This window comes from Petaurus breviceps, unplaced genomic scaffold (genome assembly GCF_028583685.1).
Source record: "Petaurus breviceps papuanus isolate PSGF00001 unplaced genomic scaffold, PetGlider_PUasm1.0 90808, whole genome shotgun sequence".
NCBI classification, from domain to species: domain Eukaryota; kingdom Metazoa; phylum Chordata; class Mammalia; order Diprotodontia; family Petauridae; genus Petaurus; species Petaurus breviceps.
In genome coordinates this window covers 3,542,629-3,567,044 of record NW_027187349.1, presented here as the reverse complement: position 1 = coordinate 3,567,044, position 24,416 = coordinate 3,542,629, and the positions used below count along the sequence as shown (strand labels likewise).

Sequence of the window (24,416 nt, the reverse complement as noted above, 5' to 3'; positions counted from 1 at the left end):
ACAATGTATATATTGCCATGGGGCTATAATCCAAAGATATGAAACTCTGTGTCTTCCTAGCGTGATATGCAAATACCATTCCATTTGTGACAAGTTTCATTTTCAAAGAACCATCTTTTTTTATGGTGAAGATTGTGTCTCCTAATATTGCCCAGGATAGAAGTATAGTGGCCACTCACAAGCTTTATCCCAATGCTAACCATTATGGAAGCTTTCATCTAATCCATTTATCACCCCCTCCTTAAGCAGCCTATTGGTTGCCCCACCCCCACCCCAATCCTCCCACTCCCCAGGGGTCAGGCTAAGTGCAGACAACCAATTGACTTTAGCTCCACTGCAGCTCAGAACTCCCTAGTTCCACCAAACTCCACCAGCTTCAGCCTCCTGGGAGCACGGATTATAGCACGTACCCCTACACTCAGCTAAGAAGTCATTTTTAAAAGGAAATATACAATATTATTGATAAAGACAATGACATTTCACTGACTATGAAGTGATGTCAGATTTCTTCCCATGAGTAATGCTTGTAATTACCTTTTTTTTTGTGATCTAGACCTATGACTCAGTTTGGAAACCACCTCCACCTCTTGAATGTTGACATTCAAGAGCCAATCAGCAATTGCTTCTGGATAATAGAGAATACTGTACATACCCTCCACGAGTGCATCAATGTAGATGAGTAACTCAGTCTTAGAGTATCTGAGGCAATGAGAGGTTAAGGGGCTTGTTCATAGTCACACTGACAACATGTACAGAAAAATAAGTTCTTCTAGGGCAGGAGTTGTTTCCTTTTTTGCCTTGGTATCCCATTACCTATTACTGTACTGACACACAGAAAACATTTAGAAATGCTTAAACTGAATTAAATGTGTGAGAGGTAGGACTTTCTTAGGTCTTCTCAACCCCAAAGTTGGCTCTTTACCCACAATGCCATTTTGCCCCACATTGTAGTCAATCTATTTTGCCTTGCAGTCAAAATAACCTAGGCTTTTATGAATGAATACATGAAGTAACGTTCAGAGGTTTTATACTGGGAAAAATAATACCTGGTTGTTCCCCCACCTTTCCCAGAACACCACAAACATTCACACTATACATGTATATAACCATAAACATATAAAATACCAGACAATTTGGCAAGGTTTCTCTGAGAAGTTAAGAGATTTCTCAGTCTATAATTTAAAATAGAAAATCTTTTACATATTTTAGCTTTGTGAATATTTTTAATGAATGTTTTGATTAAAATTCAGTCTTGATTCAACCAGTTGCTAATTGCTGAAACACTGGAACTTGTATACCATTACCTGATTTTAGGAATACACTATTTGAAACTATGCCTGTTCCGGACAAATCCAGGTTATATGATCAGCTGGATAAAGGCTCTTATATTTGGTTGTTCCTTAAACCACAACTTAAGAAAAGACTCAAGTGAGTAACTGTAAAAGCAAGGTTAATTTATAGAACTGTCAACAATACTGTCGTAAGATCACATAACACAAGAGTGTTAAGGGACAGTGTTTTCTTCGTGGTTCTTTATGTTAACAGCCTTGCCAAACACCTTTTCCATCTACAGCCATTCTTTATTTCTGACCCCCAATTGAAGCCTCAGTCAGAGAAGCTTTCTCTGAGACTCAAAGTTCACTGAGCATCACAACCATATAATTCATGAATAAGATTTTTCTGTCTCTGAAAAAACAACCAAACCCATTTAAAGGGATAAAGTTTTATAAGCCCTAGAAGAAAACTACCACAGTGTTTTCTGGGGATGTTATACTCACCAATAGAACATATAGCTGCATCTTCTGGGCAGCCTTTGGCCCTTCCTTCCTGAAGTACTTTGTGACAAATGTTGATGAAAATGTGTTTCTTTCCTGATTCTATGCGGCCGCTGTCCACAACTTCCCAATTTTTCTCCAATTCTAAAACAGAAAAATTTACTTTCAGCCAAAAACAATAGTCTTACTAAGTCACCACCACCACCACCACTACAGACAATTAATCTAAACAAAATTAAAAGTTAAATGTCAATAACCTATACTAGAAACTTAATCCAAATAAAAAAGGATGAGATTGTCATGATTCTATTTTAATGTAACTGAAATACATCATGTCACTGGAATAGGCTTTAAAAAGGGGGAATGGGGTGAGGGAAGAGACACAACATGGTTCTTCAGAGTCCCATAATAAGCTAGCTACTATGTAAGAAATTGAAAAGCCAAGGAAGAAGCAACATGGAATAAAAAAATCTAGCTTGGTTTTTTTAACAAGTCTGAAAAAAAAATGTGATACATCAACAGGCCATCAAGTTTTAAACCTGACTCTTCAGTAGTAGCTTTCAACCTTTTACATCACCAAAAAGTTATTAAGTGCCAAGAAATTCCTTTGGATAAAAACAAAGTATGAGACATAGTCCTACCCTCAAGGGGCTTACTTAATATAGTTGAAGGGAAAAGATGTGCATGAAACAGTGGACCCATTTCTTGGTAGAGAGGTTACTGGCTAAGGCTGTATAAAGTACATTTTCAGACATGGTCAGTGTTTTACATGATTATGCTTGGTTGTTACTAGAGCAGGCTACCTGGTATGTGTGTGAATGGGGAAAGGGAGGGAGAGTCAGAAGGAAGTAAGAGAAGTTTAAAATTTTATTTAAAGAGCATCACTAAAACATTTTTTAAAATATACAGAAGTTCAGAAGGAGGCACAAACTAACAACAATTTATTAGTACCACGCTAACAATAGCATACACTTTTAAAAAAAACTTATGTAACAGATTCGTGGTTTCATATACAATCCCCTTTTCCCTCTTTGTATACTGAAATGTTCATGCCAACCAAGTTTTAAGTTTATAATAAAAAGGGATTTTAAAATAAGATCTGCCCCACAAAAATATAAAACATAAGATTCCATATGTCAACAATAAATGAGTGACAAAGACAGTGTGCCCTTTATCAAAACAAAATCTCTGAAATAGAATCAAATACAATAATCCTGCAAGAAGTCAATCTTTCAAAGCCACAACGAGCTACAAATCTGAGTGTGAGAGAAACAAAAATTGTCCCCATTTATTTAGCACTTTTGAGGTTTAGAAAGTGCTTTCTTCACAAGTTTGTGAGGTCAATTATCATCCCCATTTTACAGATAAGGCCACTAAGACTCACAGAATTTAAATGAACTACTACCAAAGGTCATCTAGCTAATTGATAGTATAGAAAAGTTTATTATTTCCACAGTGATCATATAGAAATAAGTACAACTAATGATACCAATAAATCTTGAAATAAAAAGATCAAGCATACACACACAGCTGATGTACTTGATGGGCCAATGGACATGGTGGCCAGAAGGTTTCTGAACGGGTTAGAAAATTAAATAACCGTTCACAAGAAGAATGGAGGCACTTCAAGTCAACAAAAGTACAGCAAGTTAAGCACTTTACTACACACTTTAAAAATTTTTTAAATAAAAATATTAGAGGAATTTAAAGTGACCATAAAACACACCAGTTATAGCTCAGTGGAGGTACAGGATAAGAAATATAGAATATATGCGAACACACAAAGGACTCTTGATTTTCATACTGCTCTAATGTGTATATACAATACACATATACAAAGACATGGCATATAATGCATGTGTTTATATACATGTGAGAAATTAGGTTTCACTTCAAAAAGGAACATTTCCTTTTCAAAAATCCTAATTTTGGGGGGGCAGCTAGGTGGCGCAGTAAGTAAAGCGCTGGCCCCGGAGTCAGGAGGACCCAAGTTCAGTTCCAGCCTCAGACAGTTAACACCCACACAAAAAAACCAGCCGTGTAACCTTGGGCAAGTTACTTAACCCCAATTACCCTCCAAAAAAAAAAAGGCCAAAAAAAATTTCTAATTTTTAAAAAGAAACCTAGACTTTCTGGTCCAAAACCTGTGATTAGCTATGGGGCTTCAGACAATTCACTTTATATCTGTTTCTGTTTATTCATTTTTTAAACTAGTATAATATCTACTCTATTTTATAGAGTTTTGTGAAGATAAAATAGTAAAAAAATGAAATAAATGTGAAAATCTGACAAGTGACAAGATCTATACAAACGTAAGACCCTAAGACAAGAAGTTACGTAAGGGCAATTTCTTCCCAATTTAATTATCCGAAGTACTAAATGACCTTGGGCAGGTGACTTAGCCTTTCTGGACCTACTTCCTCCCTACAACATGTGGAACATGACTTCCTCCTCTCTAAGGTCCCTTTCCATCTCTAAAATTCAATATAATTCAAGTACCAGGTAATTATGGGAAGAGACGTTAAGAGTCAGAAATATCTCCATTCACCCATTTGAAAGAATTAGGGGGAGGGAAAAAGGATAAATGCCCACAAGAACTATACCTGAGTGACGAACCAATGAGGACAAATCATATCGCTTGTTCCCATCGGTTACTCTACAAAGAAGGTTTTCTTTCTCTTTGACACAAGCATATTTTGTATCCCACGTGAAAAAGTAGGTACAGTCAACCTCACCCGTGAACACAGGAGTTCCTTTTCCATCATTGCCTATAGAGGGAAATAAGTACAAGACACATATACAACATGTGAGTACAGTCAAAATCTTAGGATCACAAATGGTGAGGGAGAACACTATGGTATTTCTTGCCCAGTCACAAATCCGTATCTAAGTTATATTTCTACCAAGTGATAAATAGCATTGGTATGCATATGATACAAATATAGAAAAAACACAAGTTACATACTCTTAGAAAACATTCAGTGAAGAAATCTAAAAGACTAAAGGGTAACAAGTAGATATCATACTAAGGTCAATCCAACTGCCAATACTAACTTTTCTGAAAGTATATTTTCATCATACACACTCCCCAAATTCCTTCACTGCCCAATGCTGTGTTTCCTAAAAGCCTCACCACGTATCCTTCAAGGCCACCCCATCTACACTATCCATGATTTTGAAGAATTCCATCCTATCTGCTCTTTAGTTAAGAAGTAAATGTTCACTTCAACCTTCTTCATTATTAAGTGTATCTTAAACAGATTGTTTACAGCTTCATTTATCTCCTTCAGGCTCAAAGACTAGAATAATACACATTATTCTAGGTGTGAATACCTGGATGGTATTATACAAAAATGGTTTTGTCTCATAACACTTTCATTAATTCTCTCTCTCCCGATGATGCATGGTATTTTGTTGATAAGTTGTATGTTGTACACATGTCTTCTGCAAATAGTCTGATTACTAGTTCCCTTTTTGGAAAGATTAATGGGAAATCTGGAGCCTATCATTCTGAAGTTAGTCTAAAGTATTTTTCTCTGACCTGGTAATACCACTATTAGGTCTGTTTCACAAAATAATCAGGAAAAAAGGAAAAGGACCTACATATTCTGAAATATGCATAGCACCTCTCTTTATGCTGGCAAAAACTGGAAACTAAAGGGATGCATTTCAACTGGTGAACAGCTGAATAAGTTGTGGTATATGTTTGGGATGGAATACTACTGTGTCATAAGAAATGATGAGCAGGTTGACTTTAGGAAAAACAGAAAAATCTGCATGAAATAATGCAAGTGAAATAAGTAGAATCAAGAGAACACTGTATACAGAAACAGCAGTATTGTAAGAATAACTGAGTGCCAGCTGTTCTAAGATATATGAATATTTAAAGCAGCTACATAGAACCTATGAAGATGCTATCCACCTCCAGAGAAAGAACTGATATGTGCAACTATGTATTATATTGTGTGTGTGTGTGTGTGTGAGAGAGAGAGAGAGAGAGAGAGAGAGATGTTGGCCTTCTCTACTGCAGGGTTGGACAGAAGGAAACAGCCTGGAACTCAAATGTAACAAAAAATATATGTATACAAATTTTTCTCTATAAATATTATCTTTACCCATAATAATGTTTATCTGCACTATATATACATATACATATACATATATATATGTATATATATATGTATAAAGCCTTGTGATATCTTCCTCTGATTTACAAACACCAGACAGGCATTTTACTCATTTGAAAAAGCTTTTGCAGAAAAGTCTTTGCAAAGTTACACTTTTCACCACATAAGATTCAAATGATTTACAAAAAATGTTAAATGAGAGTTTCAGTACTGATCACTAAGAGACCCTGCTATTAACACTTCTGCATACATAGAATTCATTTATCTCTATTTTTTTATTTCTTGTTTCTAAGCTAGTTTCTTATCCACCAAAATAAATACTTTCAACTAATTTCATATTAACTTAATTATAATAACTTGTTACTTTCTCTGGTATAATTTACTTCTGCTATGAATTTTGATAAATCATTTAAGATTTTTCCTTTTTCCCTTATGCAAACCATACTAACTTCTCCAATATGTTTATTTTTTACACCCTTCACTTTTTCCTCATGTCACCTACCATTCCCTTTTAAGGTTGGGAAGGGGGTGAAGGTTTTAGAAGGTGACACAGAAAAAGACAGGTAACTCTGACCTAGCAAGTTTATATTCTAGTTAGGGAGAAAAACCTCAAACAACTGGGGAGGGGGGGAAGGCATTCTAGCAGAAAAAAAAATAAATAATAAAGCATATAAATAAAGGTCATATATGGATTCCCAAAGGTGATCCTTTAAAGACATGAAAGAAATGGGGGGGGGGGGGATTTTGTGGAAAGCAGTAGAAAGACCAGATTAGACAGGTAAAGGGATATACTGTATGAAAAGGCAGAAAGGTGGGAAAGAGAATATTCCATGGAAAAGATAGCTAAAGTATGAAACTTTACAAAGTCAAATGATACAAAGAGAAATAACAAAGAGATTGAACTACATTACTTAGGAAACAGTGCTTCCTAAATAATTCTAGCCAATTAACATCCATATATATTATGTTTACCATTACAGGCACTTAATATTTGTTGTATTAAACTAACAATTAGTTCATGTGAACTACAAAAGCCTAAAGGTAAATATAAGAGTAGTAGTGGTACTGACTGAAAAAGAGAATATTGAATTAGCCCTCTCTGCTAAGGATACTTTCATCTAGAATTCTACTGTAAATTTAAGCCTGGCCTCACTACAAAGCAAATTATTCTCATTATTATTATCCTTGCTCTATTCATTATTATTATTAACATTATTATTAAACTGCCTAAGACCATAAATATAGGCTTCACTGCTTCATCCATGTTACTCACATAGGTTTTTAAAGCATAGGCCCCTTACCTCAAGACTGATATTCAAAATATCCTGTTCTTTACTTGAAATCTAAATTTCTATAGGAAGTTTCATATATGAACTACATAGAAAAAGTAAGCTGCTGTATTACAACATTACAGAAAGGATATTTGCAGTTTTTTGAAAAGCGACAGTCCATGTGATTTCAAAAACCCTTCCCCAATTATGTGACTAGGAGACACAAAAGGAGCTACACAGAAACCAACAAGGGTTCAGCCCGAGCAGAAACATCTGTTTACCAACAGGTTCCTCTCCTAAGCACGTAACATACAAGACACATAAGGTAACACAGCACAGTGGAAAGAATGCTGAACCTGAGTGTTGGCTAGGGTTCAGATATTGCTGCAGATACTTAATACAGACATTCAACTAAGGACAAGGGACTTCTCTGAGCTTTAGTGTCCTCAGCTCTAAATTGGGTATAATAATCCTCACACCAGCAATCTCACAGGATGGTTGTGAAAAAAAGAGTACATTGAAAACCTTTAAATGTTAGAGCAATATTATTAAAATTACTATAAATATGCCTATTAAGTGTTTTTTTTTTTTTATTTTAAGCAATCGGGGTTAAGTAACTTGCTCAAGGTTACACGGCCAGTTATTTCTGGGTGTGGTGCTGAGTGTCTGAGCCCGGGATTTGATCTCCAGGTCGTCCCAACACTGGAGCCGGTGCTCTTACTCGTTGAGCCACCTGGCCGCCCCTAAGCAATTGGGGTTAAGTAACTTGCTCAAGGTTACACGGCCAGGTGTTTCTGGGTGGGTGCTAAGTGTCTGAGACCGGGATTCGATCTCCAGGTCTTCTCAACACTGGAGCCGGTGCTCTTACTTGCTGTGCTACCTGACCGCCCCGCCTATTAAGTGTTTTGTAAAAAAAAAAAAAAAAAAAAACAACCCAGACTGTGACTGAGCTAAGAAGTCTGTGAAAAACATTAAAGAAATATGTCTTATTATTAAATTTAAAATTGTATCACATCACTTAAGACACACAGACCAATGAAACTAGATTTTGGTGTATACTATTCCTCAATGATGGAATCAGCTACTTATTTCATGTCTTGAAGGAATTTTGCCAAGAGGAGTTTTGAAACTACATAAATAAGGTATGTATTATTTACCCTGTTGACTGCTTCAGATGACATACATATTTGAGGACAGAATAAGTTCAGAAAAAAAATTTAGCCATCTAATATCTTCCTACAATCCATTTCCATAAAGCTAATTTCTATGCCACAGAGTTCAGACATTTATTTCAAAATATGGGATGATGAATATCATGACAATGATAGCACAAATTTATACTGCACATTAAGGTTGTCAAATGCTTTACAAATATCTCATCTGTCTTCACAACAACTTGGGAAGAAGATGCTATTATCCACATTTTATAGATGAGGAAACCAAGGCAGAAAGAGGTCTGCTTTGCCCAGGGGCTAATAAGTATCTGAGGCCAGACCTGAACATAAGACTTTCCTGACTCTAAGCCCAGTGCTCTAACCACTGTACAACCTAAGTGCCTGAGTTAACCTATAAAGTTTGGCTTTTAATTTTTTTTTAAAAATCCAATGATGGAATAACCATTTATTTACTCAACACTAAGTGTCAGTGTTAAATGTCTTCCACATAAAAGGCTTAGCTTTGCTAGGTATTAAATAAAGGAGAAAATACAAACACAGATAAGATATATTCAGTATAATAATACCTATTATTATAATTACTATTATCAAGAAGGAGAAACAAGACAGAAATGTAAACAAATAAAATTAAAACAAAGTAGACTCTAAGTATACAACAAAAGTGAAAAATACTGAGTTTCGATGAGGGAAAAATCACTACCACCTGATTAATACCAGGAGAGGGTTATAGAAGAAATATTTGAGATGAACCTTGAATGATGAAGATTTCACAGAGATCAAGATTGTAGGATTTACTTTTTTTTTTTATCTATTACAACAGCACAGAACAAAATGAAACCAAAACAACAGTTTCTAATAAGCTGCTGGCAGAGCAGCCATAAAAGTTTGGGCTGCAGAACAAAATGCCTAGAGAAATACTCCTAACCCATTAGGCAATGGAAAAAAAAGGTTATCTTGCCACAGTGAATGAGGGGCTGCCTAGTTACCATTCCATTAAGCTGTCTCCTTTTAACACAACATTATGAATTCAAATACAGGAAGTATATTAAATAGAACCATAACCTCACCTGCTGTTTTGTTGCATTCAAAGTTGATGACCGACATTCGCTGAAAGCCTGATCTGCATGTATCTCCACCAGAATAGATTAAGGTGAGGTCTCCATCAGAATATCTAGAATTCATTAACATAAATGCATTTTACAGTCAAAATTATCCCACTCTCATCACTTTCCTCTCTCCCTCCCTCTATAAAAGATTTTGGGCACACAAAGAACCAATCAGTTTTCTAGTAAGACAGCAAGTTATTCAGTGATTGTGAAATTTTTAAAGGAAGTGAGTATCAAGTAAATCAAGTCTTTTAATCACTATAACCTGGGTTAAGAATAAGATTTAAGATAAAAAATTCAAAGGTATTTTGCCTTAAGAACTAGAACATTTTTCTTCTTTGTAAATAAAACTTCTGAGTTTAGTATGAGTAAATGCTCAAGATAAAAATATAAGAGATGTGCAATTAAATCAACCATAGCAGTTTCCAAAACAATGTTCTATGAAACTCTAACATTCTAGAAAAGATTGTGATACCAGTGACCATTTCTAGTAGACAAGAAAAGAAAGGAATCCCGACTCTCAAAATTGGAAGAGAACTCAGAAGGTATCTCATAAAATCAGTAATTCAAGGATCTATTCCAAAATATGTACTACAAGAAGTCATTCAATCTTTGCTTGAAGGTCTTTAAATAACAGTCAATCAAGTACCTTCCAAAGCAAGCTACTCCATTTTGAGATCTCTAAATGTTAAGAAATTCTTCTCTTACATCAAGCCTAAATCTTGAAATCCCCACAACATCCATGTTTCCCCAATACATTTTAATAATGACATTTCATACCCCCAAATCTGCTAGGTCACTAGACCAGCATTTGTGAAGTCTATAAAAATATTACATGGCCAAATTAATTTGGAAACTTAACTACAGTAGTAAAAGTCAGTACTTATTCTCTCATAATCATACAGGTCCACAACATCTTTAAAGATAAAAAGCACCCACTTAATGTCAAGAGTTGCACTGAAAATACCTTTGAGAAATTCTCTTTTCCCTGTAGTTATTTGCACAGCATAATTTAGTGTCATCAGACAATAAAGTTGTCATAGAAGAAAACAAGTTATCTCAAAAAAAACCTACAGATTTGAATTTACTGATGTAAGTATATGTTCATATAATTACATTACTAATGTAATGCAATATTTCTGTGACTTCTATAGAAATGACATCATTTATAAAAAATGCCAATCTTAACACAAGATCATTCATCCATACCCACAAAGACAGATTTCAAACTTAACAGAACTTGAATCATTTGGGTGACTTGATATCAAAACAGTCCTGCAAAAATCACAAGCCTAGTTGTAGCAGGAAGGAATGCTGGCTCAAGCTCACTTTTCTGTCTACTTTATAAGATTGGGGCAACCAGGAGAAAGAATAAGGTTCTTAGGTTTGGTTGTTTTTTTTTAATCAAATCAGCAGAGGTACGTGTCAACGTTGCACAAAAGCCAAAATAACACACCGGAGGGTCTGGTTCTGGTATTTTCCTGCCACTTTGACTTGTCCTAGATCAGTCTTCTTCACCTGGCACACAGCAGCTTCTTTTTTACTACTGCAAACCTGGGCTTCAGTTCCTCCACATACATTCATATAATAAAAATATTCTTTTCCATCTGTAGCATAGTATGGTGATTCATAATCTAAAAATAAAAAATAAAAGCAAAATGAAATACATATTTAGTTCCAAATAAGAGTTCCCTTATGTTACTAAAAATCAGAAACATTTTTTCCTTACTTCATTTCATTAAAAATTCCTAATTTAAGTCCCAAACTAAGATGAACATGATGATTATACAACTTTCTTGCCAGAAAATTTCTTATTAATAAAAAACAAGAGGAATGAGTAAGGGGACATACCTTTCTTGTGGGTGAGAGGGTTAAGGTCAATGGAGATATCATGTTGTTCACTATTCAAAATACAGGTTTTGCTTTCCAAATAATCTCTGTGGCAAGCATACTCTGTGACCCATTCAATTTCGTATCGGCAATTGGATTTAGCAGTAAGCTTAGGAACCGTGCCCTAACAAAACGAAACAGAAAAGAACAGTTATTTAAAAGCACAAAGCTCCATTCATGTTTGATGAGCACACCACAGGCCAAAATGGGAGATTTGCTTTGTTCTCTGACAGCTCAACAGACAAAAGGCCAAATGAATAAAGGAGATTAATTTGGAGATAACTCACTTTACAGGAGGACTCCCTAAATACTCATCTCTCTAACTGCATTTAAAATGTTATGATTCAGTAATAACTCAGTTTATACACAACTTTCCAGGAAGTGAGTAAATTATGAGAAAGTACCTTGTGATACATAAACAGGTTTTGTATTAGAGAAGATCTACTGAAAATATAAAGTAAATTACTTTTGATACTTGCTGGGGAGATAAGAATTTAAGCCAGAGACACAGGTCACAAATACACATGTACATATGCATGTACCTCAGAACATTAACTAGTATTAGAAAATTATATAATCAAACAAAAATAGAAACATATTTGATCAAATACTAATCAAATTAGAATAAATATTAGGAAATGCAGAGGAAGCATTTTTGGTGAACAAAATGGTATCAATAATTAAACAAAAGCATTATCCAAAGTGTAGCTAAAACTGATAAGAATATGCTAATGAGACCTGCATTAAATCTCACATTTGTGAAGCCCAGAAAGCTACAGTAACTTGCCCTGAGAAATTAACTGTGTCCCTCAGCCCAGATGTTACCTATCCTCTCTGAGCCTCAACTTCCTCATCTGTAAAACAAAGGAGGGACTACATTTATGTCAAAGGGAACTTTTAGCTCTTTAAGCCTACAAATTCATTATCCAAAATCTGAAGAATAAAAAGGAGTTAAGTAATTTTAAAAACAAAAGGTATTAAGTTTCATATGCCCATCATATGCTTCCTATATGGGCTTTTAGAGGAAACTTATACCTCAAGAAATACTCAAATAAGGTCAGTCACCTCAAAACCTAAGTAAGCACTTAAAATAATTACAAACTTTGATAACATGGATCAAGCACCTAAAAGTACAACTTAACTAGACTCAATATAAAGATTCAACATGAATCCTGGTTAGTGAATTTTATCCATAAGCTTAAAATTAAATCTCTCCAATAATACAACATTGTTTGCTGCTTCAAAAAATGCTACATCTGGGGCGGCTAGGTGTCACAGTGAATAAAGCGCCGGCCCCAGAGTCAGGAGGATCTGAGTTAGGTTCCGGCCTCAGACACTTAACACCCACACAAAAAAAACTAGCCATGTAACCTTGGACAAGTTACTTAACCCCAATTGCCCTCCAAAAGGCAAAAAAAAAAAAATGCTCCATCAAAGTTTCAATAATCACAAAGTTTGAGAATGCTAATAAAAGAAATTAAAGATGAAGATGGCAGAGTAAAGGCAGGAATTTGTCTGTGTTCCCACTCCAATCACATCCAACACCTGTAAAATATGACTCTAAACAAATTTTAGAACTACAGAACCCACAAAGTAACAGAGAGAAACAAATCTCCCACTGAAGACAGCCTGGCAGGCTGACAAGAAGGGTTTATCAGACCAACCTGGGAGCTAAATGCAGTCCCGCGCAAGCCACACAGTCCCAGACAAAGGGCGGCCCCAACTAGCAGCACAGACCAGCCAGAGCAGACTTCTGGAGAGTGAATCACCAGCAGCTGTGGCTATTCCCAGACTTCTCAACCCATAAATACCAAAGAGAAAGTAAAAGTTCAGTGGGGAACTCTGTTGGAACCAGTTGACAGAAAAGCGTGGTCCGGCTCCTGCCCCCGGGACAAGAGGTGGCAGAGATGCAGCAGCTGCAGCATGGCTGCCTCCGGAGCTCCTGGCCTGCAGACTGTAGGGGGACCAAGTGACCATTCAGAGGGTAATCACTCTTGCTTTGACCTGCATGGATCTGGATCACAGTCTTGGGTGGTGGTCCTGGAGTGTGTGGCCAGAGTGCCAGGGCTTGGGGAGCCCTCCTCATAGCTCTGACAACATTTGCAGAAACCCCAGCGGTTTGGGACACAGCTGTCTCCACTCTGGAAGCAAAGTTCTACCATGGCAAAGAGCTCAAAAGTCAAGTCATTGGCTGACAAGAAGAGCAAGCACAGGAAGCACAACCAGACCATAGAATACAGAACCGAAGGAATCAATCAAGTAAAAACTCCTGCATGAAAAGTTTCCAAGAAAAATATGAACTGGTCACAGGCCATGGAAGAACTCAAGAAGAATGTTGAAAATCAAGTTAAGAGAACTGGAGGAAAAACTGGGAAGAGAAATGAGAATAATACAAGAAAATCATGAAAAGTGAGTCAACAGCCTGCTAAAGGAGACCCTAAAATACACTAAAGAAAATAACACCTTAAAAAAATAGGCTAACTCAGGGAAGGTAGGTGGCACAGTGAATAAAACACGGGCCCTGGAGTCAAGAGGATCTGAGAACCTGAGTTCAAATCCAGCCTCAGACACCTGACACACTTACTAGCCATATGACTTTGGGCAAGTCACTTAACCCCAATTGCCCTCCAAAAAGAAAAAAAAAATTTGACTAACTCAAATGGCAAGAGAGGCCCAAAAAGCCAATGAGGAGAAGAATGCCTTCAAAAAGCCAAATTGCCTAGATGGAAAAGGAATTTCAAAAGCTCACTGAAGAGAATAATTCCTTCAATATTAGACTGGAGCAAATGGAAGCTAATGACTTTATGAGAAATCAAGATACTATAAAACAGATCCAAACAAATGAAAAATTAGAAGGCAATGTGAAATATCTCATTGGAAAAACCACTGATTTGGAAAAACCACTGATCTGGAAAATAGATCCAGGAGAGATCATTTAAAAATTATTGGACTACCTAAAAGCCATGATCAAAAAAAGAGCCTAAAAATCATCCTTCAAGAAATTCTCAAGGAAAACTGCCCTGATATTCTAGAACCAGAGTACAAAATAGAAATGGAAAGAATTCACCATTTGCCTCTTAGAAAAAAAGATCTCAAAAAGAAAACTCCTAGGAATATCATAGTCAAATTCCAGAGTTCCCAGGTCAAGGATAAAATATTATAAGGGGTGGCCAGGTGGCTCAGTGAGTAAGTGCACCAGCTCCAGTGTCGGGATGACCTGGAGATCGAATCCCGGGCTCAGACACTAAACACCACACCCAGAAATAACTGGCCATGTAATCTTGAGCAAGTTACTTAACCCCAATTGCTCAAAAAAAAAAAATATTATAAGCTGCCAGGAAGAAACAATTTTAGTACTGTGGAAACACAATCAGGATAACACAAGATCTAGCAGCTTCTACACTAAGGGATCAAAGGGCTTGAAATATGACATTCCAGAGGTTAAAGGAGCTAGGATTAAAACCAAGAATCACCTACCCAGCAAAACTGAGTATAATGCTTCAGGCGAAATTATGTTCATTTAATGAAATAGAGGACTTTCAAGTATTCTTTTGTTTTGTTTCTTTTTTGATTTTGTTTTTTGGAGGGGCAATTGGGGTTAAGTGACTTGCCCAAGGTCACACAACTAGTAAGTTAAGTATCTGAGGCCAGATTTGAACTCAGGTTTTCCTGATTCCAGGGCTGGTGCTCCATTCACTGAACCACCTAGATGCCCCACTTTCAAGTATTCTTGATGAAAAAACCAGAGATGAACAGAAAATTTTACTTTCAGGTACAAGAAGCAAGAGAAGCATGAGAAGGTAAATAGGAAAAAGAAATCATAAGGAATTTATTAAAGTTGAACTATTTACCTTCCTACATGGAAAAATGATAATTGGAACTCATGAGACTTTTCTCAGTATGAGGACAGTTGAAGGGAATATATATGTATACATACATATATATGTGTATGTATAGGAGGGTGTATGTGTATATAAATACATATGTGAGTGTGTATATGTGTGTACATGTATACATAGACAGAGGGCACAGGATCAGTTGAACAGGATGGGATGATATCTAAAAAATAATAAAACTTAAGAGGTGAGAGAGGAATATAATGAGAGAAGGAGAAAGGGAGAGACAGAATAGGGCAAATTATCTCATGTAAAAGAGGCAAGAGAAGACTGTTACAATGGAGGGGAAGAGAAGGAAGGTGAAAGGGAATGGGTCAACCTTACTCTCATTGAATTTGGCTTAAGGAGAGAATAACATACACACTCATTTGGGTATCTTATCCTACAGGAAAGTAGAGGGGAAAGGGATAAGGGGGGGGATCATAGAAGGGAGGACAGATTGGGGGAGAGGGTAGTTAGAAGCACACACTTTTGAAAAGGGACAGGGTCAAAGTAGAAAATAGAATAAGTGGGGAGCAGGATAGCATGGAGGGAAATATAGTTAATCTTTTGCAATATAACTACTATGGAAACATTTTGCATAACTACACATGTACAATCTATATTGAATTGGGAAAAAGGGAAAGAATCTGGAAATCAAAGTTTTAAAAACAAACAAAAAAAAGAGATTAAAATTAAATAACCCTAAGATTATACAAAATTGGCAAAGAAAATGAGATGACAAAATTCAATAATGGTACAACAACAGTCATGGAAATATACTTCAGAAAGAGTTGTGAACTTGTCCAAGCACACTGGAAAGTAATATAAAAATATACAATTTTTAAAATCTGCATACACTTTTGAGTCAAGAATCCCCACTAGTTGGATTATATCCCAAGAAGGTTACTGACAAGGTTTAAAAAAAATTCTTCTTGGAATGAAAATATTCCTAGTTAACTCTTTTTTAAAATAATGTCAAAAAAATTGGAAACTAGGTATCAAGTAATGGATGGATAAATAACAGGATATACCTATTAATGGTATGTTTATTTCACCAGAATTTATCATGAATATTAAGAATCCAATGGAGAGATGTCTAATGAAATTAGACATAATAATGAATATTAAGAATCCAAAATGGAGATATGTCTAAACAAATGAAAGTTCAATCAAAATAACAATAAACACACTGACTAGACTGAACTATGTGGTCAAAGTTAACAATAACCACAAAAAATTTTTAGTATATATGGTAAAGGAGATCAAAAGAATAAGGACAATACAGGAATGACAAAAATAAAGTCAATATACACTAATTTTGAAGAGGAGATAACAATCAGAAAATAAGTCATAGACATGTAAAATACCATCTTCATTGATTTCAACCTAAATACCTTTCTCATCATTTAGTATCTGTAATTGCCAATGGAAGCCGAAATAAAATTCACACATGTCTATGTTAAATGTCTCCACCCAATAAATGGTGAGGCCTCCTCTGCCCTCTCTTGGTCATACAAAGACCCAGACTGCACACTGTAGGTGCATAGTAAATGCTTGCTGAATTGAACTGGCATAAAAACCAACTGCTTCTTGCTAAACAAAGAAGACTTTACTGTTACTTACAAAGATAATGTCACAGGATCACTTTAATATTGTGAATACTATTAATTCCATAGATGTGTGTACTCAGCCAAATCATGCTATAACTTATTCATTTGCTTGATGAGCTCTTATAGTAAAAACCAAACATACAAAAAACAAAAACAAAAAAACACCAACAAGAAAACATCTGATTGCCAACCTTCTGGAGAACAGCCCCTTCCCAACTTACCTAGGCTACTTCTCAGACACAACTGTCCAATGCTGCACCACATATCATATTATAATTCAGCTTTTAAAAAAGAAAAAATTACCACCACCACCTCCAACAATAAAGTTCAGTTGATTAGGCCATACAGTTCAATATTATGTCTTTACCTGGTATAACGAAGTACTTAGAATGAGGGCTACTTTTAATAAGGAATGCATTCAGTGTTTTCATCATAAAAGGCAAAAATAAGTGATATATAAAACTGGGCATAGGGGCAGCTTTCAAATCCAGCCTCAGACACTTACCACAAAAAACTAGCCGTGTGACTTTGGGCAAGTCACTTAACCCCAACTGCCCCTCCAAAAAGCAAAAAACTAAACTAAACAAAAAACACCTGGGTGTGTTAACAGCAAACCAGCCTTGATGAAACTGTTTTCTAGTTATCTTATATGAATAGTACCTTGCTGAAGAGCTTACTAGATTCAGCACAAGACAGAGCCTAGCAAATAAATGTCCTAATTCATAATAAAATTCCCTATATCAAAGTCTCTCAAGTTAATAAAAATAAAAAGCAAAAAGTAAGCTGCTTGTACTTTTGCAATGGTTTACTGTTTAGTCAAACTTAACTGTAGTCTACAGGTTTCATCTCAATTTTATATAACTAGTTATGCAGAAACTTAATCTTTCATTGCTCTTCCCTTTATGTCCAATAATGTAGGAAGATAGCCACTCCCAAGCTATTTAAGTTGCATTATAATTTAGCAGCAGTTCTATAGAACTTTCAAGGAGTCACATCACACAAAACTTACTTCTCTTCTCTCCGATGGACAAATAAATGTAATAGTCACCGCTGGAGTATGACCTTCACAGAAAGCAGGCTGATCTTCACCTTCTTTCACATAACTAAGAACAAGCCTAATATACAAATTAAATAGAAAATATTAGATTAAAAGTCAAATATACATTTTGAATGTACCATCTGCCTCCAGAGTCTAGAACATTTACTCACAAATAACTTATTTTTTTTATTTCCAAAAAAGTAAAACCCAATGGAGACTCTGAATGAGTACTATGTGGCTAGAACATTTAATCATCTCTTTAAAAAATGAGAATAAAAAGTAACCCTCCTGCCACAGACATAATATAAATCTTAAGAATAAAACAGCCGTTCAACTTTGAAACTTAATAGTACATTCACCCTATCCCATAATCAAGCAAAAACCCCAAACAAGATAAACTCATTTTTAAGCTGATAATCTGTATTACCACTTCCTTTTCAAAGTCAACAATAAATGGCTGCCAAGACCAAAGTAAGCTGCCTGCTTTTTTTTTTTTTAACTAAAAGGTACCATTGGCTTAATCATTACTGGTTTAAAAGTTCTAGGTTCTGCAGTGGGAGTTTTCAGGGAAGGACCCCACATGACTTCACACAAAGTGATTAAATGGTCAGATTTATTAATAAACCAAGTGAAATGTCTTAACTTGAAATCTGGAAAATATTCTAAGGAACCCTTCTAACTGAAGATGCGAATACAATTAATTTATGAAAAAGCATCTGAAGAGGCATATGCCTGTCCTGTTTTCTAATATATTCCCAAGCTTTTGTCTTCCTACCTCAACTTTTGTTATTCAATACTCTTGAATTCCTTTCAGTAACAATCTGAGAAACAGACAGTAGCAAATAACAAATTTGTTTTGTTTTTTTTAAACATATGCCTGATATACCACCAACCCCAGATGGCTGAAAAGTCCTGAAAGTCTATCATTTGTAATATACTGAAATATACTGAATCCATAGACTTGGGACTGAATCTAGGAACTTTTTAAAAAATCAGATCACCAGAATAATTTACCACCCCCACCACATCCCCAAGGTACAATATAGGTAACAAGTATAAATTGGTAGAGTAATACAAAAATGCTAAAACGTTTTCTTCATTGGATATTGTTCACCATCTCTTCTCTGACACTATTCTCAATCAACTCCAATGACTCCCCTCTTGACTCTAGGGCAAAATAGGAACTCCTCTGTCTACCTTCTAAAGTTCCTCATGTCTTTCTAGACTCACTGTATATCAATCCCCCTCCTGCCTTATGTAATCTAGTCAAAGTGGCCATCTCTGTTTCTCACACATAACAGGCCCTCTTCTGTTTGCAGGTCTTTGTGCAGATTGTCTCACATTTCTGAAATGTACTCTTTCTTTACCTCCACTTCAGAGAATTCCTCCTTCCCTCACAGTGCAGCTCAACTCCTGAATGTCCCAACCTGCTGGTGCTCTCTCCATCCCTCCTTTCTATTTAACTTCCTAGTATTTGTTTGTATTTTTGGTGCACGTGCTGCTTCTACTTAGGTGCACATACTGTCTCCCCCAACATGGGCCAAGTTTAGAGTAGATAAGGTTTCCTGCTTTACATTCATATCCCCACTGTAACCCTAGCAGATAGTAAGCTTAACAAATGATTGGTGATGGTGGTTGGTGGTGGGATACAAATTCAACAAACAAGAAAGCAGTAGCCCAAAAACTGAACCTACTTAATTTTGATTTATGAAAAAGTGTTTCCTACAGAGTAGCGGAAGGTAAAAAGTAAAAAAGAAGCTGAACAGGAGATGACTTTTTGGTACTGTTTGCTTTTTTAAATGCCCTCTCCCTCAAGGGGGGCATGCACTTACTCAAGTCTCAACTTCAAAAACCCCACACAACTATCCCACTTATATGGAAGTCTAGGACCTCAGCAAATTACCCACTCCCGCAGGCAGTAATGGCCTAAAGGTAGCTCAGAAGATTTATACCACCAGAGCAGCCACTGATGAGCATAAAAGCAATGGCATTTTTTGGTGCTAAAACCTAAGCACCCAGTAAACAAAATGCCAGTGATTTTCAGTTTCAAATGGAGGCACAGTTATTAACTCATATCTTCCTCAGGCAATAACACAATATATAGACTATACATATATATATAGCTATAGACTAACCTGTCTTTGTCCACTAATTTCAGTCCTTCTTTTGGCCTTCCAACATCATAACCTTGATTCCCCTTCACTAGGCATGCCGCAGTACCAGGGGGACAAAACCGTGTCTCTTGACTTGATCCACCTAGTTTAAAAGAAAAAAAAATCAAAAGTGACAGATTATATTACAGAAGTAGTAGGTCAATGAACAAGGTTAAGCTTGGGAATCAAGGTTTTTTTCATGCATGTTGTATTTGTTACCATCAAACTTCCTGTCCTTACCATAACTCATACCATACCATATTCACACCATAACTGCTCTGGGTAGATTATTCTGCCCATTTCAAGATATCAAGGACCTGATCCTTTGGTATGGGAACTATCTCCCCTGATGTAGACTTTAATTAAGTCATAATTTATAGCAGTGACAACAAAAGCCAATAGAAATAAGAGTCATTAATATTTTCCAATTATATTTTAGTACCATCAGGGCCAAACTCTCCAGCCCTCAGGATTGCTGCTGGCCTCAACATGACCTGTGGTTGTGGCTATGTGTTTAACACCTCTGACTTATAGTCTTAAACATCAAAGAGCTTACCTGACTTTCCCACGGTCACATAGCTAATAAGTGTCAGAGACACATTTTGAACAGATCTTCCAAACTATGGAAATCTATCCACAATAACTTACAAAATATTATGAAGGAATTTTAGTTTTCAATGCATTTGAGAAAAAAAGCCCAATCTATAAAGAACTGTTTTTCTCCAAAGGAATACATTTGAACAGGATGCCATTGGGAACAAGAAAAATCTCTTGATATAAATTGATACCAAAAAAGGAAAATTATCTTGGATTATTTAGATAAAACGTTATTCCATACAACTGGTGGACTAATTTTCAAAAGTTCTTTTTAAAACTTTCCTAGAACCAAAACCTGAAATATCAAGTATAGAAATGGGAAATTAGGGATAGAAAATTTTTTTTAAACTGCTTTGCTGTTTATAATATAATAAAAGGTAAAACTTAAAAAACACAAAAGTATTCAGCTAACACAATACAGTGTTTTTACTAGATCACCAGCAGAATATACCAGTCCTAACATGTCTAATTGAAGACTTTGTATAGGAAGAAGTTGGCACTATCTTTATTCTCCATAATACCTGGTGCCACTGAAAACCTTGGCCTGAAGAAATGACCATGTTGCCCTTGGTAGAAGAGCATAACACTCATCTTTAAAAATTAAAACAAGGGCAGCTAGGTAGTACAGTGAATAGAGCACTGGCCCTGGAGTCAGGAGGACCTGAGTTCAAATCTAGTTGGGCTTTTCATCTTTTAAGAGTTATTGAATTGGCCCAAGACTTTTCACAATTATTAATTGGCAAAAATCCCAGGGCTCCTGGTCAACAGGTTCTAGAATGGTGCAGGATACACACAACTAGAACATGAAGCATTACATGGGTCAGTAGATGCAAAACTCCGCCAGGGTTTTCCCCTAAAACACAAGGGAGTCACAGTTGTGCCTACTCACACCTTCTCCACTTGGGGCATATCTAAGAGATCTAATCTGATCATTCTCTGGATCACTGATTCAAAGGATTACCAGAAAATAGGGTTAACCTCTAGTATATATTTCACCTTCCCTCTTGCCCAATATCCAACAACACATAACAATGCTAGTCTTGGGGTTAAGAACTACCCTTGGAAGTACTGTTTGGCAGAAAGCTAACACAGCACAAGGGTTTCATCTTGATCAGTTTGATCTAGAATAAGTACTGCCTGAATAAAGGTCAGGAAATCACTAGATTATGGATAGGGAGGGATGATAAAATAAATACCTATTTACGGGAGAAAAATGCTAGTGTGTTTTTCTAGGACAATTATAAATATTCATTTCAAATCAGAAAAGAGACAAAGCAGTTTCAGAAACTCAAGACTGGAGTCTTGAGAAAATCCCAAACAACAAACAGTGCACACGTGCACGCACACACACACAGACCTAGATCTCTACAGATGTTGATGAACAGGGAAGTATCATGATCAGAGTCATCCACCAAGTAGCTACCAGAGGTATTGATCAGTGGATTCAAATCATGCTTTCTTAACTCTCGATCAAACACATAGCAAGGCACCTAGAAAAAAGAAAAAAGGTCAGCAAATAAGGGTTTGTAATGTAAGCACCAAGCACATTTCATTTATGAAACTGGTATTAAGAATTTTACATATCACAGCACCCAGGCTACTTTGATTCACCATCAACTATCAGTATAAATATTACTTTACTTTACAATTATGATAGCTATGTACATAAAACTGAAGCAAATCTGAAACAAATTATATGAATAGATCTAACCAAAAACATACACACCAACTCCATATGAACTTTTGGTTGCTGGTGATAAAAGGAAAAGAAATCTGTCAAGATACATGCATACACATACACTCCCAAGTCTTATTGCAGTTACCATAAAACGGGAAGAGTGTGAGAGTGTGTATGTGTGTGTGCGTGCGTGCAGGTTTTCGCTCACTCGCCCTCTCACACTTATGACTTCACTGGTATAGGGAACTCAGGATAAGTAAACTTCCTCTTCCAATGGAAATTAGCATGTGCTCAGCACCATACCATCTTAGAGAGTTGCCTAGGGACACTGAAAAGGAAGTAACTTACCCAGGGTCACACAGGAAGCTAGATTTGAACTCAAGAAGATGAATATTCCTGACACCACCTGGGGCTCTATCCACTGTACCACCTAGCTGCCCTTAATCTCTCATTACCACCTTAATAAAAAATATTTTCCTGTCCTTTTAATCAAAGTTATGTTTGTGGGCAGGTCTATTTTTAAAATCCAGTTAAAGTTATACTTGACTTTTATAACTTACTTAGACTTGTGGGAAATTTCTAACCTATTAACCTTTTCTTCTACTTCTGTTTTTTCATAGATTTCGTTTAGATTTGCCATAGATAGGGTCACACTGCTTCATAGTACTGTATTTCTCATGAGTGTATGGTATCATTTCAATCATATTATTAAAACAAAGGCCTCACAAATTTGCCTTTCATTTTGTCAACTAAGAGAGTGTGTTTATATGTGTGTGTGTCTGTCTGTCTGTCTTTGTGTGTGTCTACATACATCAGGGATCCACTAATGAAGCTTGGACCCATTAGTGCTTGAAGCTTATAGTCACACAGAACCAACCAACTAGTTAAAAAAAAGTCTTATTCACTGTGCCCATAATATGAACAAATTAAGGTAAAATATGTTTTATTTATGAAGTCACTGTGACTCCTTTTAAAATGTTTGATCAATTCAGGAAAGCAATGTAAAGGTTGGATTGTCTGGGAAGGGAACTAAAAGAGATAGAAATAATCACAAAAAATAAAAGAAGTCCACTTCAATTGGATAGTTTTTTGCAAAATACAAAATTGTTTCAGTCAGAATGATGATGAGAGAACTGTGAAGTTAGGGAAATATCTTTACATCAAATACCTTGGATATAGAAATTTGACATCAATTACTGAGATCAAGAACCATTACCCATTATAAGCAGTCAAAAGAACAAAGTTTTCTAAGAACTGCAGACTATCAGCAACCATATAAAAATGTTCCCAATTACAAAGAAGAGAAATACATATGAAAACTCTCAGGTTTTACCTCACATTAAAGTAGCAATAGTGATAAAAAATAAAAACTCAATGTTGAAGGGACTACAGAAAGAAAGATAGATTTAAACAGCTGGCAGAGCTGTGAATTGGTCCAATCAGAATGGAAAACAACCTGACTGGAACTGTATAAAAAAATGACCTTCAACTGTTCACTCTCAGACCCAGAGATCCCACACCACAGCAGGGGTTCTTAAACATTCTTTGTGTTACAATCTCCTTTTACAGTCTGGTAAAGACTATTGACTCCTCAAAATAATGTTTCTGGGAAAATATTATAGATGAAGGAAATGCTATGTTTAAGTTAGATGTTAGTGAAAATAAAGATGTAAATTTTTTTTCGTCATTCCAGTTCACAGACTGTAATGGGAATGCAAATTTGGAAGATCTTCCCGGCCCCTAGGCTAAAGTGCACCTGAAGCCTGGGGAGGGAGGCTTGTTTTTCAGCAGATACTTCTTGATTGGCCAGTGAGTCAATAAGGTTGTTACATTCTCTGAGCCAGGAGAAGGCTATATAAGCCCTGATGTGTAGCTTTGTTTTGGGGGCTCACTTTGAGAAGTGTTCTGTGATTTGATCTGAATTCTGGGAAGCTGTTGTTGAGAGTCCCCCGGCTTTGAAAAACCCAGATGTGGAAACCCAGATGTTGACTGGGTATGGATGTAATGGCTGGACAGTTTGGAAAGCTGTCTACTTGATCTGTTTCTGTCTTGATAATTCTGCCTGTATACTTTGAAGTTTGGGGTGCTGACTTTTTCCCCTGAACAAGGTAAACGAT

The 24,416-nt window shown here is 36.1% G+C and overlaps 1 protein-coding gene across 1 annotated transcript in view; it reads right to left on the bottom strand.

The window, feature by feature from the left end:
• The window catches only part of IGF2R (insulin like growth factor 2 receptor), a 160,884-nt gene that overhangs the window by 70,016 nt on the left and 66,452 nt on the right, over positions 1-24,416 (bottom strand). The window contains exons 5-12 of the mRNA XM_069070364.1: positions 21,979-22,111; positions 20,007-20,127; positions 17,842-17,947; positions 11,306-11,468; positions 10,911-11,088; positions 9,416-9,519; positions 4,379-4,543; positions 1,779-1,919 (exon numbers count right to left, since the gene is read on the bottom strand). Coding sequence (XP_068926465.1) covers positions 1,779-1,919; positions 4,379-4,543; positions 9,416-9,519; positions 10,911-11,088; positions 11,306-11,468; positions 17,842-17,947; positions 20,007-20,127; positions 21,979-22,111 — 1,111 coding nt within the window. The remainder of the gene's footprint in view (positions 1-1,778; positions 1,920-4,378; positions 4,544-9,415; positions 9,520-10,910; positions 11,089-11,305; positions 11,469-17,841; positions 17,948-20,006; positions 20,128-21,978; positions 22,112-24,416) is intronic.